The sequence below is a fragment of the Lagenorhynchus albirostris genome, chromosome 13, assembly GCF_949774975.1.
Source record: "Lagenorhynchus albirostris chromosome 13, mLagAlb1.1, whole genome shotgun sequence".
NCBI lineage: Eukaryota > Metazoa > Chordata > Mammalia > Artiodactyla > Delphinidae > Lagenorhynchus > Lagenorhynchus albirostris.
Window position 1 is genome coordinate 43,359,160 of NC_083107.1, and position 18,474 is coordinate 43,377,633.

Below are 18,474 nucleotides of genomic sequence, written 5' to 3' on the forward strand. Positions count from 1 at the left end.
TGCTAAAGGAACTTCTCTAGGCAGGAAACACAAGAGAAGGAAAAGACCTACAATAAGGAACCCAAACAATTAAGAAAATGGGAATAGGAACATACATATCGATAATTACCTTAAATGTAAATGGACTAAATGCTCCCACCAAAAGACACAGACTGGCTGAATGGATACAAAAACAAGACACATCTATATGCTGTCTACAAGAAACCCACTTCACACCTAGAGACACATACAGACTGAAAGTAAGGGGATGGAAAAAGATATTCCATGCAAATGGAAACCAAAAGAAAGCTGGAGTAGCAATTCTCATATCAGACAAAATAGAGTTTAAAATAAAGACTATTAGAAGAGACAAAGAAGGACACTACATAATGATCAAGGGATCGAGCCAAGAAGAAGATATAACAATTGTAAATATTTATGCACCCAACATAGGAGCACCTCAATACATAAGGCAAATACTAACAGCCATAAAAAGGGGAAATCAACAGTAACACATTCATAGTAGGGGACTTTAACACCCCACTTTCACCAATGGACAGATCATCCAAAATGAAAATAAATAAGGAAACACAAGCTTTAAATGATACATTAAACAAGATGGACTTAATTGATATTTATAGGACTTTCCATCCAAAAACAACAGAATACACATTTTTCTCAAGTGCTCATGGAATATTCTCCAGGATCGATCATATCTTGGGTCACAAATGAAGCCTTGGTAAATTTAAGAAAATTGAAATTGCATCAAGTATCTTTTCCGACCACAACGCTATGAGACTAGATATCAATTACAGGAAAAGATCTGTAAAAAGTACAAACACATGGAGGCTAAACAATACATTACTTAATAATGAAGTGATCACTGAGGAAATCAAAAAATACCTAGAAACAAATGACAATGGAGACACGACGACCCAAAACCTATGGGATGCAGCAAAAGCAGTTCTAAGAGGGAAGTTTATAGCAATACAAGCCTACCTTAAGAAACAGGAAACATCTCGAATAAACAACCTAACCTTGCACCTAAAGCAATTAGAGAAAGAGGAACAAAACAACCCCAAAGTTAGCAGAAGGAAAGAAATCATAAAAATCAAATCAGAAATAAATGAAAAAGAAATGAAGGAAACGATAGCAAAGGTCAATAAAACTAAAAGCTGGTTCTTTGAGAAGATAAACAAAATTGATAAACCGTTAGCCAGACTCATCAAGAAAAAAAGGGAGAAGACTCAAATCAATAGAATTAGAAATGAAAAAGGAGAAGAAACAACTGACACTGAAGAAATACAAAAGATCATGAGAGATTACTACAAGCAACTATATGCCAATAAAATGGACAACCTGGAAGAAATGGACAAATTCTTAGAAATGCACAACCTGCCAAGACTGAATCAGGAAGAAATAGAAAATATGAACAGACCAATCGCAAGTACTGAAATTGAAACTGTGATTAAGTATCTTCCAACAAGCAAAAGCCTAGGACCAGATGGCTTCACAGGCGAATTCTATCAAACATTTAGAGAAGAGCTAACACCTATCCTTCTCAAACTCTTCCAAAATATAGCAGAGGGAGGAACACTCCCAAACTCCTTCTACAAGGCCACCATCACCCTGATACCAAAACCAGACAAGGATGTCACAAAGAAAGAAAACTACACGCCAGTATCACTGATGATCATAGATGCAAAAATCCTCAACAAAATACTAGCAAACAGAATCCAACAGCACATTAAAAGGATCATACACCATGATCAAGTGGGGTTTATTACAGGAATGCAAGGATTCTTCAATATACGTAAATCAATCAATGTGATACACCATATTAACAAATTGAAGGAGAAAAACCATATGATCATCTCAATAGATGCAGAGAAAGCTCTTGACAAAATTCAACACCCATTTATGATAAAAACCCTGCAGAAAGTAGGCATAGAGGGAACTTTCCTCAACATAATAAAGGCCACATATGACAAACCCACAGCCAACATCATCCTCAATGGTGAAAAACTGAAAGCATTTCCACTAAGATCAGGAACAAGACAAGGTTGCCCACTCTCACCACTCTTATTCAACATAGTTTTGGAAGTTTTAGCCACAGCAATCAGAGAAGAAAAGGAAATAAAAGGAATCCAAATCAGAAAAGAAGAAGTAAAGCTGTCACTGTTTGCAGATGACATAATACTATACATAGAGAACCCTAAAGATGCTACCAGAAAACTACTAGATCTAATCAATGAATTTGGTAAAGTAGCAGGATACAAAATTAATGCACAGAAATCTCTTGCATTCCTATACACTAATGATGAAAAATCTGAAAGTGAAATCAAGAAAACATTCCCATTTACCATTGCAACAAAAAGAATAAAATATCTAGGAATAAACCTACCTAAAGAGACAAAAGACCTGTATGCAGAAAATTATAAGACACTGATGAAAGAAATTAAAGATGATACAAACAGATGGAGAGATATACCATGTTCTTGGACTGGAAGAATCAACACTGTGAAAATGACTATACTACCCAAAGGAATATACAGATTCAAGGCAATCCCTATCAAACTACCACTGGCATTTTTCACAGAACTAGAACAAAAAATTTCACAATTTGTATGGAAACACAAAAGAACCCGAATAACCAAAGCAATCTTGAGAACGAAAAACAGAGCTGGAGGAATCAGGCTCCCTGACTTCAGACTATACTACAAAGCTAGAGTAATCAAGACAGTAGGGTACTGGCACAAAAACAGACAGATGGATCAATGGAACAGGATAGAAAGCGTAGAAATAAATCCATGCACATATGGTCACCTTATCTTCGATAAAGGAGGCAGGAATGTACAGTGGAGAAGGGACAGCCTCTTCAATAAGTGGTGCTGGGAAAACTGGACAGGTACATGTAAAAGAATGAAATTAGCACACTCCCTAACACCATACACAAAAATAAGCTCAAAATGGATTAAAGACCTAAATGCAAGGCCAGGAACTATGAAACTCTTAGAGGAAAATATAGGCAGAACACTCTATGACATAAATCACAGCAAGATCCTTTTTGACCCTCCTCCTAGAGAAATGGAAATAAAAACAAAAATAAACAAATGGGACCTAATGAAACTTCAAAGCTTTTGCACAGCAAAGGAAACCATAAACAAGACCAAAAGACAACCCTCAGAATGGGAGAAAATATTTGCAAATGAAGAAACTGACAAAGGATTAATCTCCAAAATTTACAAGCAGCTTATGCAGCTCAATAACAAAAAAACAAACAACCCAATCCAAAAATGGGCAGAAGACCTAAATAGACATTTCTCCAAAGAAGACATACAGACTGCCAACAAACACATGAAAGAATGCTCAACATCATTAATCATTAGAGAAATGCAAATCAAAACTACAATGAGATATCATCTCACACCAGTCAGAATGGCCATCATCAAAAAATCTAGAAACAATAAATGCTGGAGAAGGTGTGGAGAAAAGGGAACCCTCTTGCACTGCTGGTGGGAATGTGAATTGGTACAGCCACTATAGAGAACAGTATGGAGGTTCCTTAAAAAACTACAAAAGAACTACCATATGACCCAGCAATCCCACTACTGGGCATATACCCTGAGAAAACCATAATTCAAAAAGAGTCATGTACCACAATGTTCATTGCAGCTCTATTTACAATAGCCTGGGGATGGAAGCAACCTAAGTGTCCATCATCGGATGAATGGATCAAGAAGATGTGGCACATATATACAATGGAATATTACTCAGCCATAAAAAGAAATGAAATTGAGCTATTTGTAATGAGGTGGATAGACCTAGAGTCTGTCATACTGAGTGAAGTAAGTCAGAAAGAGAAAGACAAATACTGTATGCTAACACATATATATGGAATTTAAGAAAAAAGTGTCATGAAGAACCTAAGGGTAAGATAGAAATAAAGACACAGACCTACTAGAGAATGGACTTGAGGATATGGGGAGGGGGAAGGGTACGCTGTGACAAAGCGAAAGAGAGGCATGGGCATATATACACTACCAAATGTAAGGTAGATAGCTTGTGGGAAGCAGCCGCATAGCACAGGGAGATCAGCTCGGTGCTTTGTGACCGCCTGTAGGGGTGGGATCGGGAGGGTGGGAGGGAGGGAGACGCAAGAGCGAAGAGATATGGGAACATATGTATATGTATAACTGATTCACTGTGTTATAAAGCAGAAACAAAAAAAAATGTGGTATATACACACAATGGAATAGTATTCAGCCTTAAAAAGGAAAGTAATTCTGACACGTTACAACATGGATGAACCTTCAGGACATTATGCTAAATGAAATAAGCCAGTTACAAAAAGACAGATACTGTATGATTCTACTTATATAAAGAACCTAGAATAGTCAAATTCATAGAGACATGAAGTGGAATGGTGCTTGTCAGGGTCTGGGGATGGAGAAGGGGGAATTACTATTTAATGGGTATAGGGCTCCAATTTTATAAGATGAAAAGAGTTCTAGAGATGGATGGGGATGGTGGTTGCACAATAATGTGGATGTATTTAATGCCACTGAACTCTATACTCAAAATGGTTAAGATAGTAAATTTTTATGCTAGGTGTACTTTACCACAATCAAAAATAATTTTAAAGAAATCTTCCCAATCAAAACATATTCTTCCTATGCCCCAATTTCTCTTGGTCCTTCACTCCATAAAATGTAAATAATAATTGGTTTTAACCCCCTAATGGTCAACATAGTGGTGGGATTCACGTATTATGTCAGGTGTTGTGTGTGTGTGTGTGTGTGTGTGTTGGGTTCTAAATAAAACTCACCACACTCTATTCTACATATGCATAAAGATGACCCTCACTGTTCTAAAGCTTTCTCACAAAGGGGCATATCTAGGGATTTAGCCAGAGAACAAACAGGGTGAAATCCTTGCTTTTTTTTTTTTTTAAATCCTTGCTTTTCAAAAAAAAACGATAAAGCATAGAATATCAAAGAAGGTGGGTGAGAAGCAGCTGCTTCCATTCACCCCCTGGACGTCACTGGTTCCTAGATGTCTCCCAGGCCAGTGTCCTGCTTGATCATACATGCCAGCCTAAGCCCTCAGCGCTGTATCTGGATGGTCCTGACGTAAAAGTGAGAGGAACTTATCTGATTTCCCTTTGCCCTTCTTGGGACTTGCACCTCTCACAATAAATGATATGCATGCCTTCTTCCCATCTATTGCACTGTGTAAAACGCCTGCGGGTTGTAACACTTAAGTCCAAATTCTGGTGCAGCAAGTACAGCTACAAGTAAATCCCTGCCTGGCAGAAGGATCAGTCTCCGGCCACTACTTCAAGAAATATGTGAAATAAAATATTCTGGCATCTCTGAAATAACCCCTTTTTGGTCAAGGCCCTCATCATCTCTTTCTCCTGGTTTATTTTAGTTGCTTTCTAACTCCAGCCTCACTCACCCTCCCCAGGATGGTAGGGAATGCCTCACTCTAATCCCTCAGAGTTACCTAATGCCTACAGGATAAAGTTCAGGGTTAAACTTCCTAGCTTGAGGTAACAATTCCTTTATTTGCTGTCTTGGCCTTTCTGCATTCCCTGCCCTTCCCGCCCTCAGCCACTCAGCATTACTGTTTCTTAATCCCCCATTCTTCTTCCCACCTCCACGTAGTGGCACACCCTGATCCTTCAGAGCCTGGGACGCTTGTCTCAGATGTCGCTATCTAGTGAACTTCTACTCACCTTTCAAGATCCATCTCAAAGCTCACTCCTATGAAGGCTCCATGGATTCCCCCGGGAGCTCTTTCCTCAGAGACACCACTTACTACCACAATAGACTAAAACTTCTCTGAAAGCTGGGACCCTGCCTGTTCCAAAGCAAATCTGCCCTGGACTCCAACATCAGCCAAGTCCCCGGGATGGGTTTTAAAAGTGACCCACCCTAGAGCATGGATGCTGCACCCTGGGTACTTAATGCTGGCTTGGCCCACTCTGAGCCCCTGCTCACCACTTGCCCTGTGACCCACCATTTCTTACTCCCTTGCTTTACCCAGTCTGTGCTCTTATATTGTTCAGGTACAAGCATGTCTCCCGCACTAAGTTATAAACTTTGCAGAGAGTAGGAACCACGTCTCACTCCCTTCTGGATCCTCCACATTTTCTGGCTTAAGACTGCACATGGCAAGAGCTAGGTTTGTTACATAAATAAACAGACAAATCCCCATGGCATCTGTGGGCATGACTTGGAGGAGGTAGGGGGTAGGTTGGGAGTTTTGAGAGAAACCAGAGAAACTCTAGGTGAGCTGAATGTAGCTTCCTACCTCCAATGGAGGGTGAAAATTACTTGAAACCTCTTGGGCAGTTCTCTGGGAGACGGAGAAAAGGGAATGCAGTAAGGAGGAGATACAAGGCAAGGACACAGCATGCCATACTCAGAGGTGAAGTGGTGGCTTGCTATAGTAATAGCTATGGCAATAGAAGGCAGCATATATCTTCAGCAGTCTTAAAACTCAATGGCTTGAGTTAATAATAATTATAGGGACTTCCCTGGTGGCGTAGTGGTTAAGAATCTGCCTGCCAATGCAGGAGACACGGGTTTGAGCCCCAGTCCGGGAGGATCCCACGTGCCGCGGAGCAACTAAGCCCACGAGCCACAACTACTGAGCCCACGTGCTACAACTACAGAAGCCTGCGCACCTAGAGCCCGTGCTCTGCAACAAAGAGAAGCCACCACAATGAGAAGCCCATGCACCTCAATGAAGAGTAGCTCCCGCTCGCCGCAACTAGAGAAAGCCCACACGCAACAACGAAGACCCAACACAGCCAAAAATAATTAAAATAATTATAATAATTTTATAAAAATTCTATTATAATTAAAATAATTAAAATTTAAAATAATTAAAATAATAATTATAGTAGTGGTAGTAATAATAGTAGTAGTAGTGGTAGTAATAATAAAAAATAATAATAATATGGAAAAATACTCGAAATGTTAACAGCAGTTGCCTCTGGGTTCTAAAATTACAACCAGTTCTGTTGTGAGTTTCCCCCTGTTTTTCTTTAAAACTCAACTGCCATTTGCTCTGGAAACAGTATATGAATGGACATGATTTTTAAAAACTGAAATTTTATTTTAAAAGCCACAACATACTTTACCTCTAGAGTCCCAGTCAATGTGTGTAATGTAACTAGAAGCACCTTTACAGATGCCAACCCTTTTGCTTGTAAGGACGTTGTAAATATCCACAAAGTTATCATGGGATGCCACAGCAAGGTATTTTCCTGTATCTATAAAGAAAAAATGAGTGGTTAACACCAAAACATTTTATGTGGGAATTTACTTCCAGGGACTTAGCATTTTTAAATGGGTTAAAGGTCAAGGAAATATTTAAAAAGGGTCCACTCTTGTAACTTTTTGTCCCAACACATTTTAAAAAGTTTTGCTGTCATCTTCACCTTTTGAAAATTTAATGTCAGAGATCATTTCTTTTCTGTGATGGAAGGAGACCATGTCTTCAACAGTGTCGGCATTTACAACCAGGAAACTCCCATCATTCAACCCAACTGCTAAGGCTTTCCCATCAGGGGAGAAAGCACAGCATCTTCCACCTACAAAAGAATCCACAAAGAGCACTGTTATGATCTGAGACTTCGCTACCAAACAAAGCAAATGAAGAGATGGGGAAGTGTGCATGTGTTCATGGACACGTGACTGTGTCTTTAAATTAACACTCCTGGTGAGAAGAACTAAAACTTCATAATTTAAAATATTTCTTCCCTCCAAACCCAAGGACAATGATTATAATATTAAAAATAAGTTTTCAATTTCTTTGAGGTTTATCCATTCATTTCTTCGTATCTGAATACCTGGAGTTTTCAAAAGACAAGTAGAGTGAAGGGGGAAAAGGAATAAAGGATTAATATAACCAGTATTTCTGCTCCCAAGACGTGATACTTAAGAATGGGAGTTCTGGGCTTCCCTGGTGGCACAGTGGTTGAGAGTCCGCCTGCCGATGCAGGGGACACAGGTTCGTGCCCCGGTCTGGGAAGATCCCGCATGCCGCGGAGCGGCTGGGCCTGTGGGCCCGTGAGCCATGACCGCTGAGCCTGCGCTTCTGGAGCCTGTTGCTCCGCGACGGGAGAGGCCACAACAGTGAGAGGCCCGCGTACCGCCAAAAAAAAGAATGGGAGTTCTGTAATAAAATTTCTGGAAACTAATTTTTTTCATATCATGCTTTACACAAAAAACTTACTTTAGAGCACCTTATTGTTCTACTTTTAGTCACTCTAATTCTCTGATCCGTAGATTATAATCCATAATTCTAGAGGTGGAAGATTTTGTTCCTGTCTCTTCTGTCATGAGAAGAATGGAATATGGACATTCTCTCCAAGGGTGTCTGCACAACTGTGCTGAGGGTGCTACATGATCAATGCTTTCTACTGCTTTGTAGGGTCACAGGGAGACATTTCCGCATGAAGAGTATGGACTCGGTGGGGGGTATATTTAATAAGAATCCTATTTAAGGACAGGCCCCTCCCTAGCCCTGTTCTTCTTATTGTCAAGACTTTGGTGAGCACAGCCCTAGGATGGGACAGTCGTGCTGCCTTGTGCTAAGGCATTCCAAACTAAGCTTCCACACCCACCCCTCAGCCACTGTTCAGAGCAGGCTGAAAAGCCACATTCACACCAACAACTTTAAATTGGCTCATCTGAAGTATAAAATACCTTCCTTCCTTTCTTCATCCATTCACTTTGCTGTTATTTACCTACTATGAATCAGGCACGGTGCTAGTGCTGAAAGAACAGAAAGACCAGCCCTTGAGGAGGGACAGCACGATTAGGTTAAGCATAAAAATTTATTGTACATGGGCTTCCCTGGTGGCGCAGTGGTTGAGTCTGCCTGCCGATGCAGGAGACACGGGTTCGTGCCCCGGTCCGGGAAGATCCCACATGCCACGGAGCGGCTGGGCCCGTGAGCCATGGCCGCTGAGCCTGCGCGTCCGGAGCCTGTGCTCCGCAACGGGAGAGGCCACGGCAGTGAGAGGCCCGCGTACCGCAAAAAAAAAAAATTTATTGTACGAATGATGACACTTGACAGTAAAAGGGAGAGCTATTAATAATTACACCAGGACACCAGCTGTTAACTGGGTTGAGTGGCCATCCTAACTCAGATGTGTTAGTTGTTCTTTTGAACTAATTTTTAACCTAGTGAATAAAGTCCATTGGCTGATATTCAAGTCACTCACAGCGAGGACTTGGTCTGTTATTTCCCCAATACAAATTAGTGGCCAAATTATTCAGTCCTGTAGTGGGTAAGAGCATGGGCTTTGGAGTCAGACTTGGGTTTGAATCCTGGCTCCACTACTTACTGAGACCCAGAAGTCCAGTGTGAAGAGAGGCAATATGGTGGAGGGAGGCATCATCATGCAGTGGCCACAGGTGTGCTCTCTGAAGCCACGCTGCCTGAGTATGAATTCAGTTCCATCACTTACTAGCTGTGCAACTTTGGGCAAATGACTTAAGTTCTCTATGCCTCAGCTTCATAATTTGTAAGTGGAAATAAAAAAGGCCTTACTCATTGGGTTCCCATGAAGACCAAAGGCAAAGTGCTAGCATGGTTACTGGCTCAGCAATATTAGCCACTGTCATTATTGTCACTATTGTCTTGACACCTCTTTTCATTTTATCCCCCTAGAATCCTCTCCCCATGTCTATTTATAAAAGTACCTAGCACAACTACTCTGGGGCCAGGCCCCAATCTCACCCTTTCCTGTCTTAACTTTCACAAATCCTTTGAGCCTCCGCTCTTAGGTTTCCTCCCTGATGGAGTTGTCTCTGGCTGTGGGCCTTACCCTGAGCCTCCACGATACCTTGCTTGTGCCAGAGATCTTTTGTTTGTCCTCACCCACTCTCCGCCCTGCTCTGTGCTGGGAGCTGGCCTTCCTGGACTCGATCAGTGGGCCCCTCACCCCCTGGCTTCTGATTCATTTGGTCAAGGGGCAGCAGGAGACTGGAGGGAGGGTAACAGGGAAGGAAGGATAAAGCACAGGGAGGCTGGGGCATGTGCTCCCTTGGCTGCCTCCCTGTGGGGTCACTGCATGCTGGCTGAACCTCCGGGCTGACGATCACAGCCCCTGCTAGGCTGTCGTCTCACACAGCTCTCACTTTCAAGGTTCCAGCAACTGCCCCTCCTCTTGTCCCTTCAGGCCCAGGGCTGGCAATGGTACCCGGCTGTTACTAGCTGCATCGTGCTGCACCAGCCCTGGTCATTTCCTATACCCTGCCCACTCCTTTACAAATAGTCCCGTTCTGAGACGCTCCTCAAGTTACCCAATTTGAATGGACCAGCCGTTGCTGGGAATCTGTTCAAATCTTGTCCATCTCTGACAATAGAGACAGGACTGTTCATCCTGGGATCCCCAGAGCCTGATATACAGAAGCTGCTCAACAAATGTTTGCTGAATTTGCACTTCTCGGTATACCTCTTAGCTCTAGTGCATATGGGTGTTCAATACATGTTTATTTGTTTCTTGATATTAACTATTATTTTTAAACTGACGTTCATTTTTCAGTAATAAAATCAGTTCTGGAGACTGTTAGGCATAAAAATAAGCAGCATTCTTTACAAGCTGATGAGTTTCAACTGGCTCCCACAGTTCTAGATGAGAAGAGGAAGGACATATTGCCCCCAGGTGGCAAATGTCTGTGCAGTGCAAGGAAATAAAGAATACAGCTGGGCACTGATAGATCTGGCCAGGCTTCTGGAACGATTCTCCAGGTGATTAGCTATATGTGTAGCAACAAACACTAAATCCCCATCACCCAGCATATCTGGGGGCACGTAATAGGTGCGCTCGGTAAATATTAGCTGGATGAACAGACAAATGAATCCAATACTTTCGGGTGTAAATACTTTTACAGATGTGTACGGGGACGTCACGCACCTTTTTTGAGTTTCCGTACTGCCAGCATACGGTGCTGGGAGGATAGTTCCCAGATCCGCAGTGTTTTATCGTCGCTCACTGTTGCGCAGACAGGCAGGCGAGGGTGAGCCGCCAGCCCCCATACTTCTCCTTCCATGTGCCCCTGTAGGGGAGGAAACGGGGCAACAAAAACCAGTTCATGCTTCTCGGCTAGCCCTTCCCGCGAGTGTCCCAAACAGGTTCAAATATGAACAAACACAGTTTGAGTTTCCTGGAGCCAAAGTGATTGTACTGGATAAATTTTTCGCTTGAACTTGAATCTAAAGCTGGGCCTGCGCGATGCTAAAGCATTCATTTGGAAAGCAAAGTAGGGACTCACGTTGCTCCTAAGTTTTGTTTATATGATGCCGAACATCTTTCCACTTAGAAACATCCGAGTAAATAAGGAACTGCTCTCATTTTATCCTGTTTGACATTGAATACACACAGTACATATGTATCTTTTCATAAAACAGCTTGGTCACAATGACACAAACCACTTTCTTCCATAAAACCATATTCTAAAAACTGGAGGCACCACTTATCTCTGTCAGAGGAATTGGACAGCAATATTCTTGTTAATTAATTCTATTCTAGTTCTTTGAATGCACAGATTTGGCAAAGCAGATTGGAGAGAGCTGAATTTTCATTTTAAGCGTCCTGGGTATAGCTCAGGGTCAGCATTTATTCACAAATTGTTCTATCCATGGAGCACAGAAAACCGAAAGGGGCTTGATAGGCATTGGACAAATTCCACATGCCGACGTCTTACCACAAACACACTTAACTGGCTTAGAATAATAACTGAGATGAAACAGTGTTTAACGAATGAACAATTAGGGAGAAAATGAATCTGATTTTTCTAACTTATCACTCAGTAAAGCAGTGTAACGAACGATTAGATACGGAACAATAAAACAGACCAGATTGTTTACTGAATTTCTGCTTTTAGTGGCTAATTATAAAAAGGCTTTGCTTAGTAAAGCAAAAAGGAAGACCACACACAGGCATCCGAAAGGTGTTTGTAGTTGGAACGCTTTGGGGAACAGGTGGCTCTCCAAAGAGAAACTGGAAGATTCCGGTTTAACTGGGAAGCTGTTTGAGCAAAACAGTAATTTGGCAGAAGATACAAAGTTCCCAATGCAGCTGACATTCAAATATCTGAGAAGGGCGTAGATATTGGTTTTGAATTTATTAGATTTGGAGCACCCGACATCCCCAGTTTTCTAGTTTCCTTCCCTTTAGAAGCCTCCCACCCCCAAGGCCACGGTCAGAGGATGGGTCAGGTGTGAGCCCTCCCTTGCTCTCCACCAGACTGGATCTGCTTGGGGCTCTTTTACAGACTGAGTCCTTTTGCACACAGAGGACAGGGCTGTGGGGCTCGTGAGACCCTTTCAAACCACTGCATCATATATTGATTTAAAATGGTATTTCTTTAATCTAATATGATTATGTACTTTGATTCCTGGATCCTATAGGAACGGACAGTGAGTGAGGCAGGCTGGAAGTCTCGAGTGGCACAAGGAAATGAGCTTGGGACTTTACTTTCCTCCTGACCACCCTAAAGCTAATAATAACCAGCTGCATAATTGACAGTTGATTATATGCAAAGTGTATACAATGGGGATTTTCAGAACTCACCTCCTGTCTCTTCTCTCCTCCCCCCAACCTATTCTCTTAAAAAAAAAAAAAAAAGCAATCTATTCCAAGTAACATTGAATTGCCGTGCTACAGAAACTAGAAAAATGGTTCTGAAATCTCCCCACAGCAGGATAGCTGATGGTCTTAACGACGCTGCCTCTACTATTCCTTAACTTTCCTTCCGTGTCCACCTCTCAGGACAGGACTGTCAGCCCCTAGAGTAAGCCCTATTCCACCACACAGAGCACAGGGCTGGTCTTGGCAGGAGCCCAACAAACACTGATTGAATTGAACTACTGAGTTCTACCTAGGAGGAGATGGCAAATGGTTGACAGACTGGAAGAGGAAAGAGAGATGCTGAGATAAAGGAAAAGAATGGCACACGTGTAAGGAGAGAAGATGGTCCTCCCAGCTCCACCACCTGCCTGCCCAGTGCTTAGGGGGTCATGCCTTCTGCACTGTTTTCATGCAGTCTCCATGCTGAGGCGTGTGGAGAACAGTCTGGTGGAGTGACAAAGAAAAGGCTCTGGTACCCGACAAAGCTTGGTGTGAATCCCAGCCCTGCAGTTCTTAGCATGTGGTTGTGGGCAGTTTACTGGGTTTTGAGCCCCTCATCTATAAAACAATTATAACTAAGCAAAGCTGTCGTGGAGATGAGAGAGGAATTTTGTACAACAGTATTGCCTGACACATAGTAGGTGCTCAATAAATGGCACCTGTGGTTATTTGCATTATTAGAACAACAGAAACAAATATAGTAAAGAATAGAGTTGTAGAGAATGAAAAAGTGAAAAGCCTTTATTGTCAAGTTTAAAACATATTTAAACAAAATTAGCTCAGCTATTATTTACTTTTTAAAATTTGAAAATGTAGAGTTTAAATCTTACGGTGCTATTTAAATCATATTGTAGTATAAATCTTACAACATACTTAGCAATATAGCATGTGGCAAACAATTTAAAGTCTCAAAAATTTGAGGATTAAAAAGAAAGAAACACTGAACTTTCAATAAAATTAAATAAAAAGTCATGGTCAAGGAAAACGAAGGCAAGTGCAGCTGCAGAATAAAGAAATCTCCCCTCAAGGACGCATCTCAGCACAGTTCTCAATCTGGGCTGCCTGTAGCAATCAGCTACAGAGCTTCTGAGGTTTGCTTCTAACACAGAACTTTTTTTAAAACACAGATTCTTATTCAGGATATCCAGGGTGGGGCCTGAGCACATGCACTTTAGAAACCTGATCCGTGATGTGTGTGCAGACCTGCTCTCAGGTGTAGCAAATCAGAGGGCCCCTTTCAGTGGGATTTTGGGGACTAGTCCTAATACAGCAAGGCTGCAGGTATGCATCAGGTCAGATGTGCTGGACAGGTGACCCTCATGATGCTCCTGGTTTTCACACTCTTGTGTAACCACCTCCCTTTGAGTGCGGTATAGCCTGTGGCTTGTTACCAACCAATAAGATATGGCAAAGGGGATGGATGTTCATGATCACACGTATGTGATGATATGATTATGTTATTTAAAGTTACTTAAAGGCACAGTAGTACCCATTTTTCCTCTTTCCCTTGCTCTCTTTGAGGAAGCAAGCAGCCATGTTGGGGAACCCCATGTGACGAGGAACTATAGGCAGCCTCTGAGAGCTGAGGGTGGCCTCTGGCCAATAGCCAGCAAGAAACGGAAGCCCTCAGTCCTGCATCCCCAACGAACTGAACTCTGCCAACAACTCGAGTGACCTTGGAGCAGATCCTTCCACAGTTAAGCCTCCGATGAGACCACAGCCCTGGCCCTTATTGCAGCCTTACAAAACCTTAAACAGAGGACCCAGTTAAACTGTGTTCAGACTCCTGACCTGCAGAAAACATAAGATAAGGAATGTTTTTCTTTTAAGCTGCTAAGTTTGTGACAATTTGTTATACAGCAATAATGATTAATACAGCATTTGCCTGACCCTGAAAGTGAGTGTCTCCTTAAATTTTGTGCCCTAAGTGCCCCCCGTTGCCTCACCCTGGTTCCAGCTCTGGTGTGAATTGTGGTTTAGGATGTGTGCAAACACAGTACCTGAATGAGCAGTGTCATTGGGCCATTCTTATCAATTTCCAGGATCTCTCCATTTTTTGTTCCCACCAGGATATGTCCATGTCCCAAAGTGATGGCACGAATTGAAGGGTTATCTTCCAAAAGCAAGCCTGAGGAGGAAAAATTGCATTTAATACTGCAAATGTTATATTTAGTATAATAAAAAATAAAATGATTGCAATGATTATATAAATTCTCTTTTTATAGTTCCAAAGTACTAGGTACTAGGCAATTATCCTTGATATTTCTACCAGGAGCCAAGGGCTCTGAATGTGGAAGAAAAAAAGACAGTTGATTTGGTAATGGCTTTCCAAGAACTTAGTACTATCTTTTCCATCTCTAGGAACAGAAAGATTTCTACTGCATACTCGGGAGTGGCACCTTTTGAGCTGGTTGACAATGCTGCTCTTTTAATGGCATAAGTCTTCAAGCATCTTTCAAACATATCATCCCAGAGTTCCACAATTCCATCCTTTCCACCTGTTACAAACCCCTGTGAAGGCACACATCAGAAGAATTATGTACACATCAAAATGACAAGGTACCACCCAGCCTCAAAAGGATTTCCCCTTGGGTAAAGAAGCTTTGTTTGTGTTTTCTTCCTAAGTATAAGAGGCTGAAAAATCTGAATGATAACATAATATTAATATAATATTTTCTGGAAGCTTCTCTCCCCTGTTTCTCTAGCAAGATTAAACACTTTCTCATTGTGTGTCCATTTTACTTTCTTCAGACCATTGGCTGGAATTTGGCACCCTGAATCATGGACGGTCATTTCTGTGCCCAGTCCCCTGACTGGAATGTGGATTCTTACAGAAAAGGACCAACCTCAAAGCCTGGCAGAGTTTCTGGTATCTCATATATTCCTGCTGAATGAATTGGAATTAACATCACAATTAAAAATGACTGTTAAATATTTTTAAATATTTACGTCCAGGAAAAACATCATTATTTATTGTTAAGAGTAACTTAGGTATTTCACATAACAAAACTATCCTGCTATTTTGTTCAATACACAACAATTTCCACAATAATTAAAATTCAGATTAATTTTTACAAAACCTGGAAAGTAAGAAGTTTAACGTATTGGGTATTTTTTGCTAGATGATGATTTCTACTCTTGTTCTAAGCTTACGATTTCTTGGCTTTATTAGTTTTCCTTTTTGGCAACTTACATATACAAACTGTTCTTTAAAAAGTTGTTTGTTTGTTTTTTTAAAGAAAAATACTGAGTAAGTCATTCTGTTTCCTCAGAAACTTCTAATGTACTTCATTTCAATGAAGTTCACAAGGAAATAATATTTTGGAAGCTTATTATATTAAATATCCTTATTTATCCTTATTATAGATTGTGAACCTGGGGACATTCACTCTCCAAATTAAATTTAAATGCAGTATAGTATAATGTGATATCCCTGCCATTTCCCACGATTTTTCAGCTTAAGTTACCAAGCAATAAAAGAGTTTAAACAAGTTATATCACATCAACTTCTGAGTCTACAAAAAATTTTGCATTCTGCTTTAATCTTTTCTAAAACTTGAAGTTTAATCAAAAACAAATTTGCTAGTGAAAAACATCTTAACCACTAAAACAACCATTGTAGTTGCACATCTAACAAGAACCTACTTCCATAGCGGGATCAGCATATTTACCTGGGAACAGGTAAATGCAAAATGAGGCTTACCTTAATAAGGTGTATTAGGTGGCTTAGACTGTTTGGAGGTCAGAGAGCACACATAAACTGGTACCATCAGCAAACTAGCAGTGAACAAAAAATTGATATTTTCTGGCAAATTGATTGAAGAAAGTGTTTTAAGGGCACTGAAGGTAAGTGTGATCTATTTATTTTTATTTTTTTTGCCATGCCTCGAGGCATGCAGGATCTTAATTCCCCAACCAGGGATCGAATCCGTGCCCCCTGCAGTGGAAGCAGGGAGTCCTAACTGCTGGACTACTGGGGAATTCCCAAGTGTGATCTTTATTTAAAAAAACACTGCAAGGCAGGGGACAGATCAGGACAAAGACGAGCTTGAGTAGAAGTACAGCTGGTGTGATGGTTAATTTTATGTGTCAACTGACTGGCCACAGGGTGCCCAGATTAAATATGATTCCTGTGTGTGTCTGTGAGGGTGTTTCTCGATAAGATCAGTATTTGAATTGCTAGATTCAGTAAACTGCCTTCCCCAATGTAGATGGACATCATCAAATTCATTGAGAGCTTGAATAGAACAAAAGGTAGAGGAAGGACAAAATCACCCTCCTTTTTCCTGTCTCGCTGACTGATCTGGGACATCTTATCTTTTCCCACCCTCAGACTGGGATTTACACCATTGGCTCCCCTGGTTCTCAGGCCTTTGGGCTTGAACTGAATTACACCATCGGTTTTTCTGGGTCTCCAGCTTGCAGATGGCTTAAGTGGGACTTCTCAGCCTCCGTAACTCCATGAGACAACTCCTTACAATAAATCTCCTTTTTGTATATGTATATGTATGTGTATATCTCTATCTATATCTACATCCTACTGGTTCGGTTTCTCTGGAGAACTAACACAGCCAGTGAAAAGACTTCACTCTGACACGCTTGTTAAAACTGAGCCTGTCTACACAGGAACAAGCTGGTTATCAACATAACTTCAGGTCATACTGACGGGAGGGACAATAATCCAAACACCAGGCACTTCCAGGTCTCTGCTCATTGTGCCACCGAGGTGGAAGACTGTGTTGAAATATTTCTCAGGACTCTCTTGCTACTGCGTGTCTGCATTTATCCCAACACTTCTTAAGGAGTCCTTAGGAGTGACAGCCAGGAAGAAAAAGTGTGAAAACAGAAGAGAGAAGTTGCACATAAAGAAATAATTATAAACAAAAGAGAAGTTTAAAGACCATTTGTGCTCCTCTCCATTCATGATAACTGTTTCCTAATTCAGAGGGTACTGTTGTTACACACAGGCATCCTCTTGGTGTGGACCTTCCTAAGCCTAACTTAAACTTTTAGAAAGCTAATGAGGAAAATAGACTATACCTTATCCAATGCATACATAGCAAACACGGGCCCGTCATGAGCTTTCACTGTCTTTAGTAGGAGAATCTCCTTCCAAATAAAAATATCTCCAGTAGCTGCTCCTGAGAACACCAGATCTTCCATTCGCCCATAAGAAACGCACATCATTGTTTCTAACTTTCCAACACTTCCAAAAATTCCTCTTTTAGAGGTGAAGCCCCCACCTGGAGTGGACCAAGAGTATTTATTACTTTTTGAAAAACTGACACCTTCTATGGACATTTAGAATGACTATCTTCAGTGAAAAACCCAGTGTGTCTACATTATGTGTCTACATAAAGCTGTATTAAAATGGCAGAAAACATCATAACAAAAACATAATAAAAGGTTTTCTCCTTCACGCATTAATTCAGCGCTTGTTGAATCCCTACTTTGTGGCAGGCACAGTGGTTGACACTGGGGTATAAAGGTGAAAAGGAAGAGTTCCTGCCTTCAGGAACTTAAGGTCTGGCTGGGGAGAGAACGTGATATACATCTCTAACCAAGGTTCAGCGCAAGTTCTGTGCCAGCCAGAGGAAGGGGTGACTGAGTGCTCTGGGGAGCCAGGCAAGTCTTCCTGAAGGCTGACCAAAGCAAGTGAAAACAGCAGTGGCTGTAACGTAAAATGTAAACATGTTTTATGTATGTTTTGCCTCGATTTTTATCACAGTGACTTTGGGGTGAGAAAAACGAATCACTGTGTAGGAGAAGTACATCAGATTTGTTCCTTAAATGTTCACATTTCCCTGTATTTTCTTATTAGCACTGAGAAACCCAGA

At 41.3% G+C, this 18,474-nt stretch overlaps 1 protein-coding gene across 2 annotated transcripts in view; it reads right to left on the minus strand.

Moving 5' to 3' along the window:
- Positions 1-18,474, minus strand: part of EML6 (EMAP like 6) — a 315,311-nt gene that overhangs the window by 68,235 nt on the left and 228,602 nt on the right. For both annotated transcript variants that reach the window (XM_060170079.1, XM_060170080.1), the window contains exons 18-23: positions 17,678-17,880; positions 15,037-15,148; positions 14,638-14,765; positions 10,922-11,063; positions 7,433-7,585; positions 7,133-7,264 (exon numbers count right to left, since the gene is read on the minus strand). In XM_060170079.1, the coding sequence (XP_060026062.1) occupies positions 7,133-7,264; positions 7,433-7,585; positions 10,922-11,063; positions 14,638-14,765; positions 15,037-15,148; positions 17,678-17,880 (870 nt within the window). The remainder of the gene's footprint in view (positions 1-7,132; positions 7,265-7,432; positions 7,586-10,921; positions 11,064-14,637; positions 14,766-15,036; positions 15,149-17,677; positions 17,881-18,474) is intronic.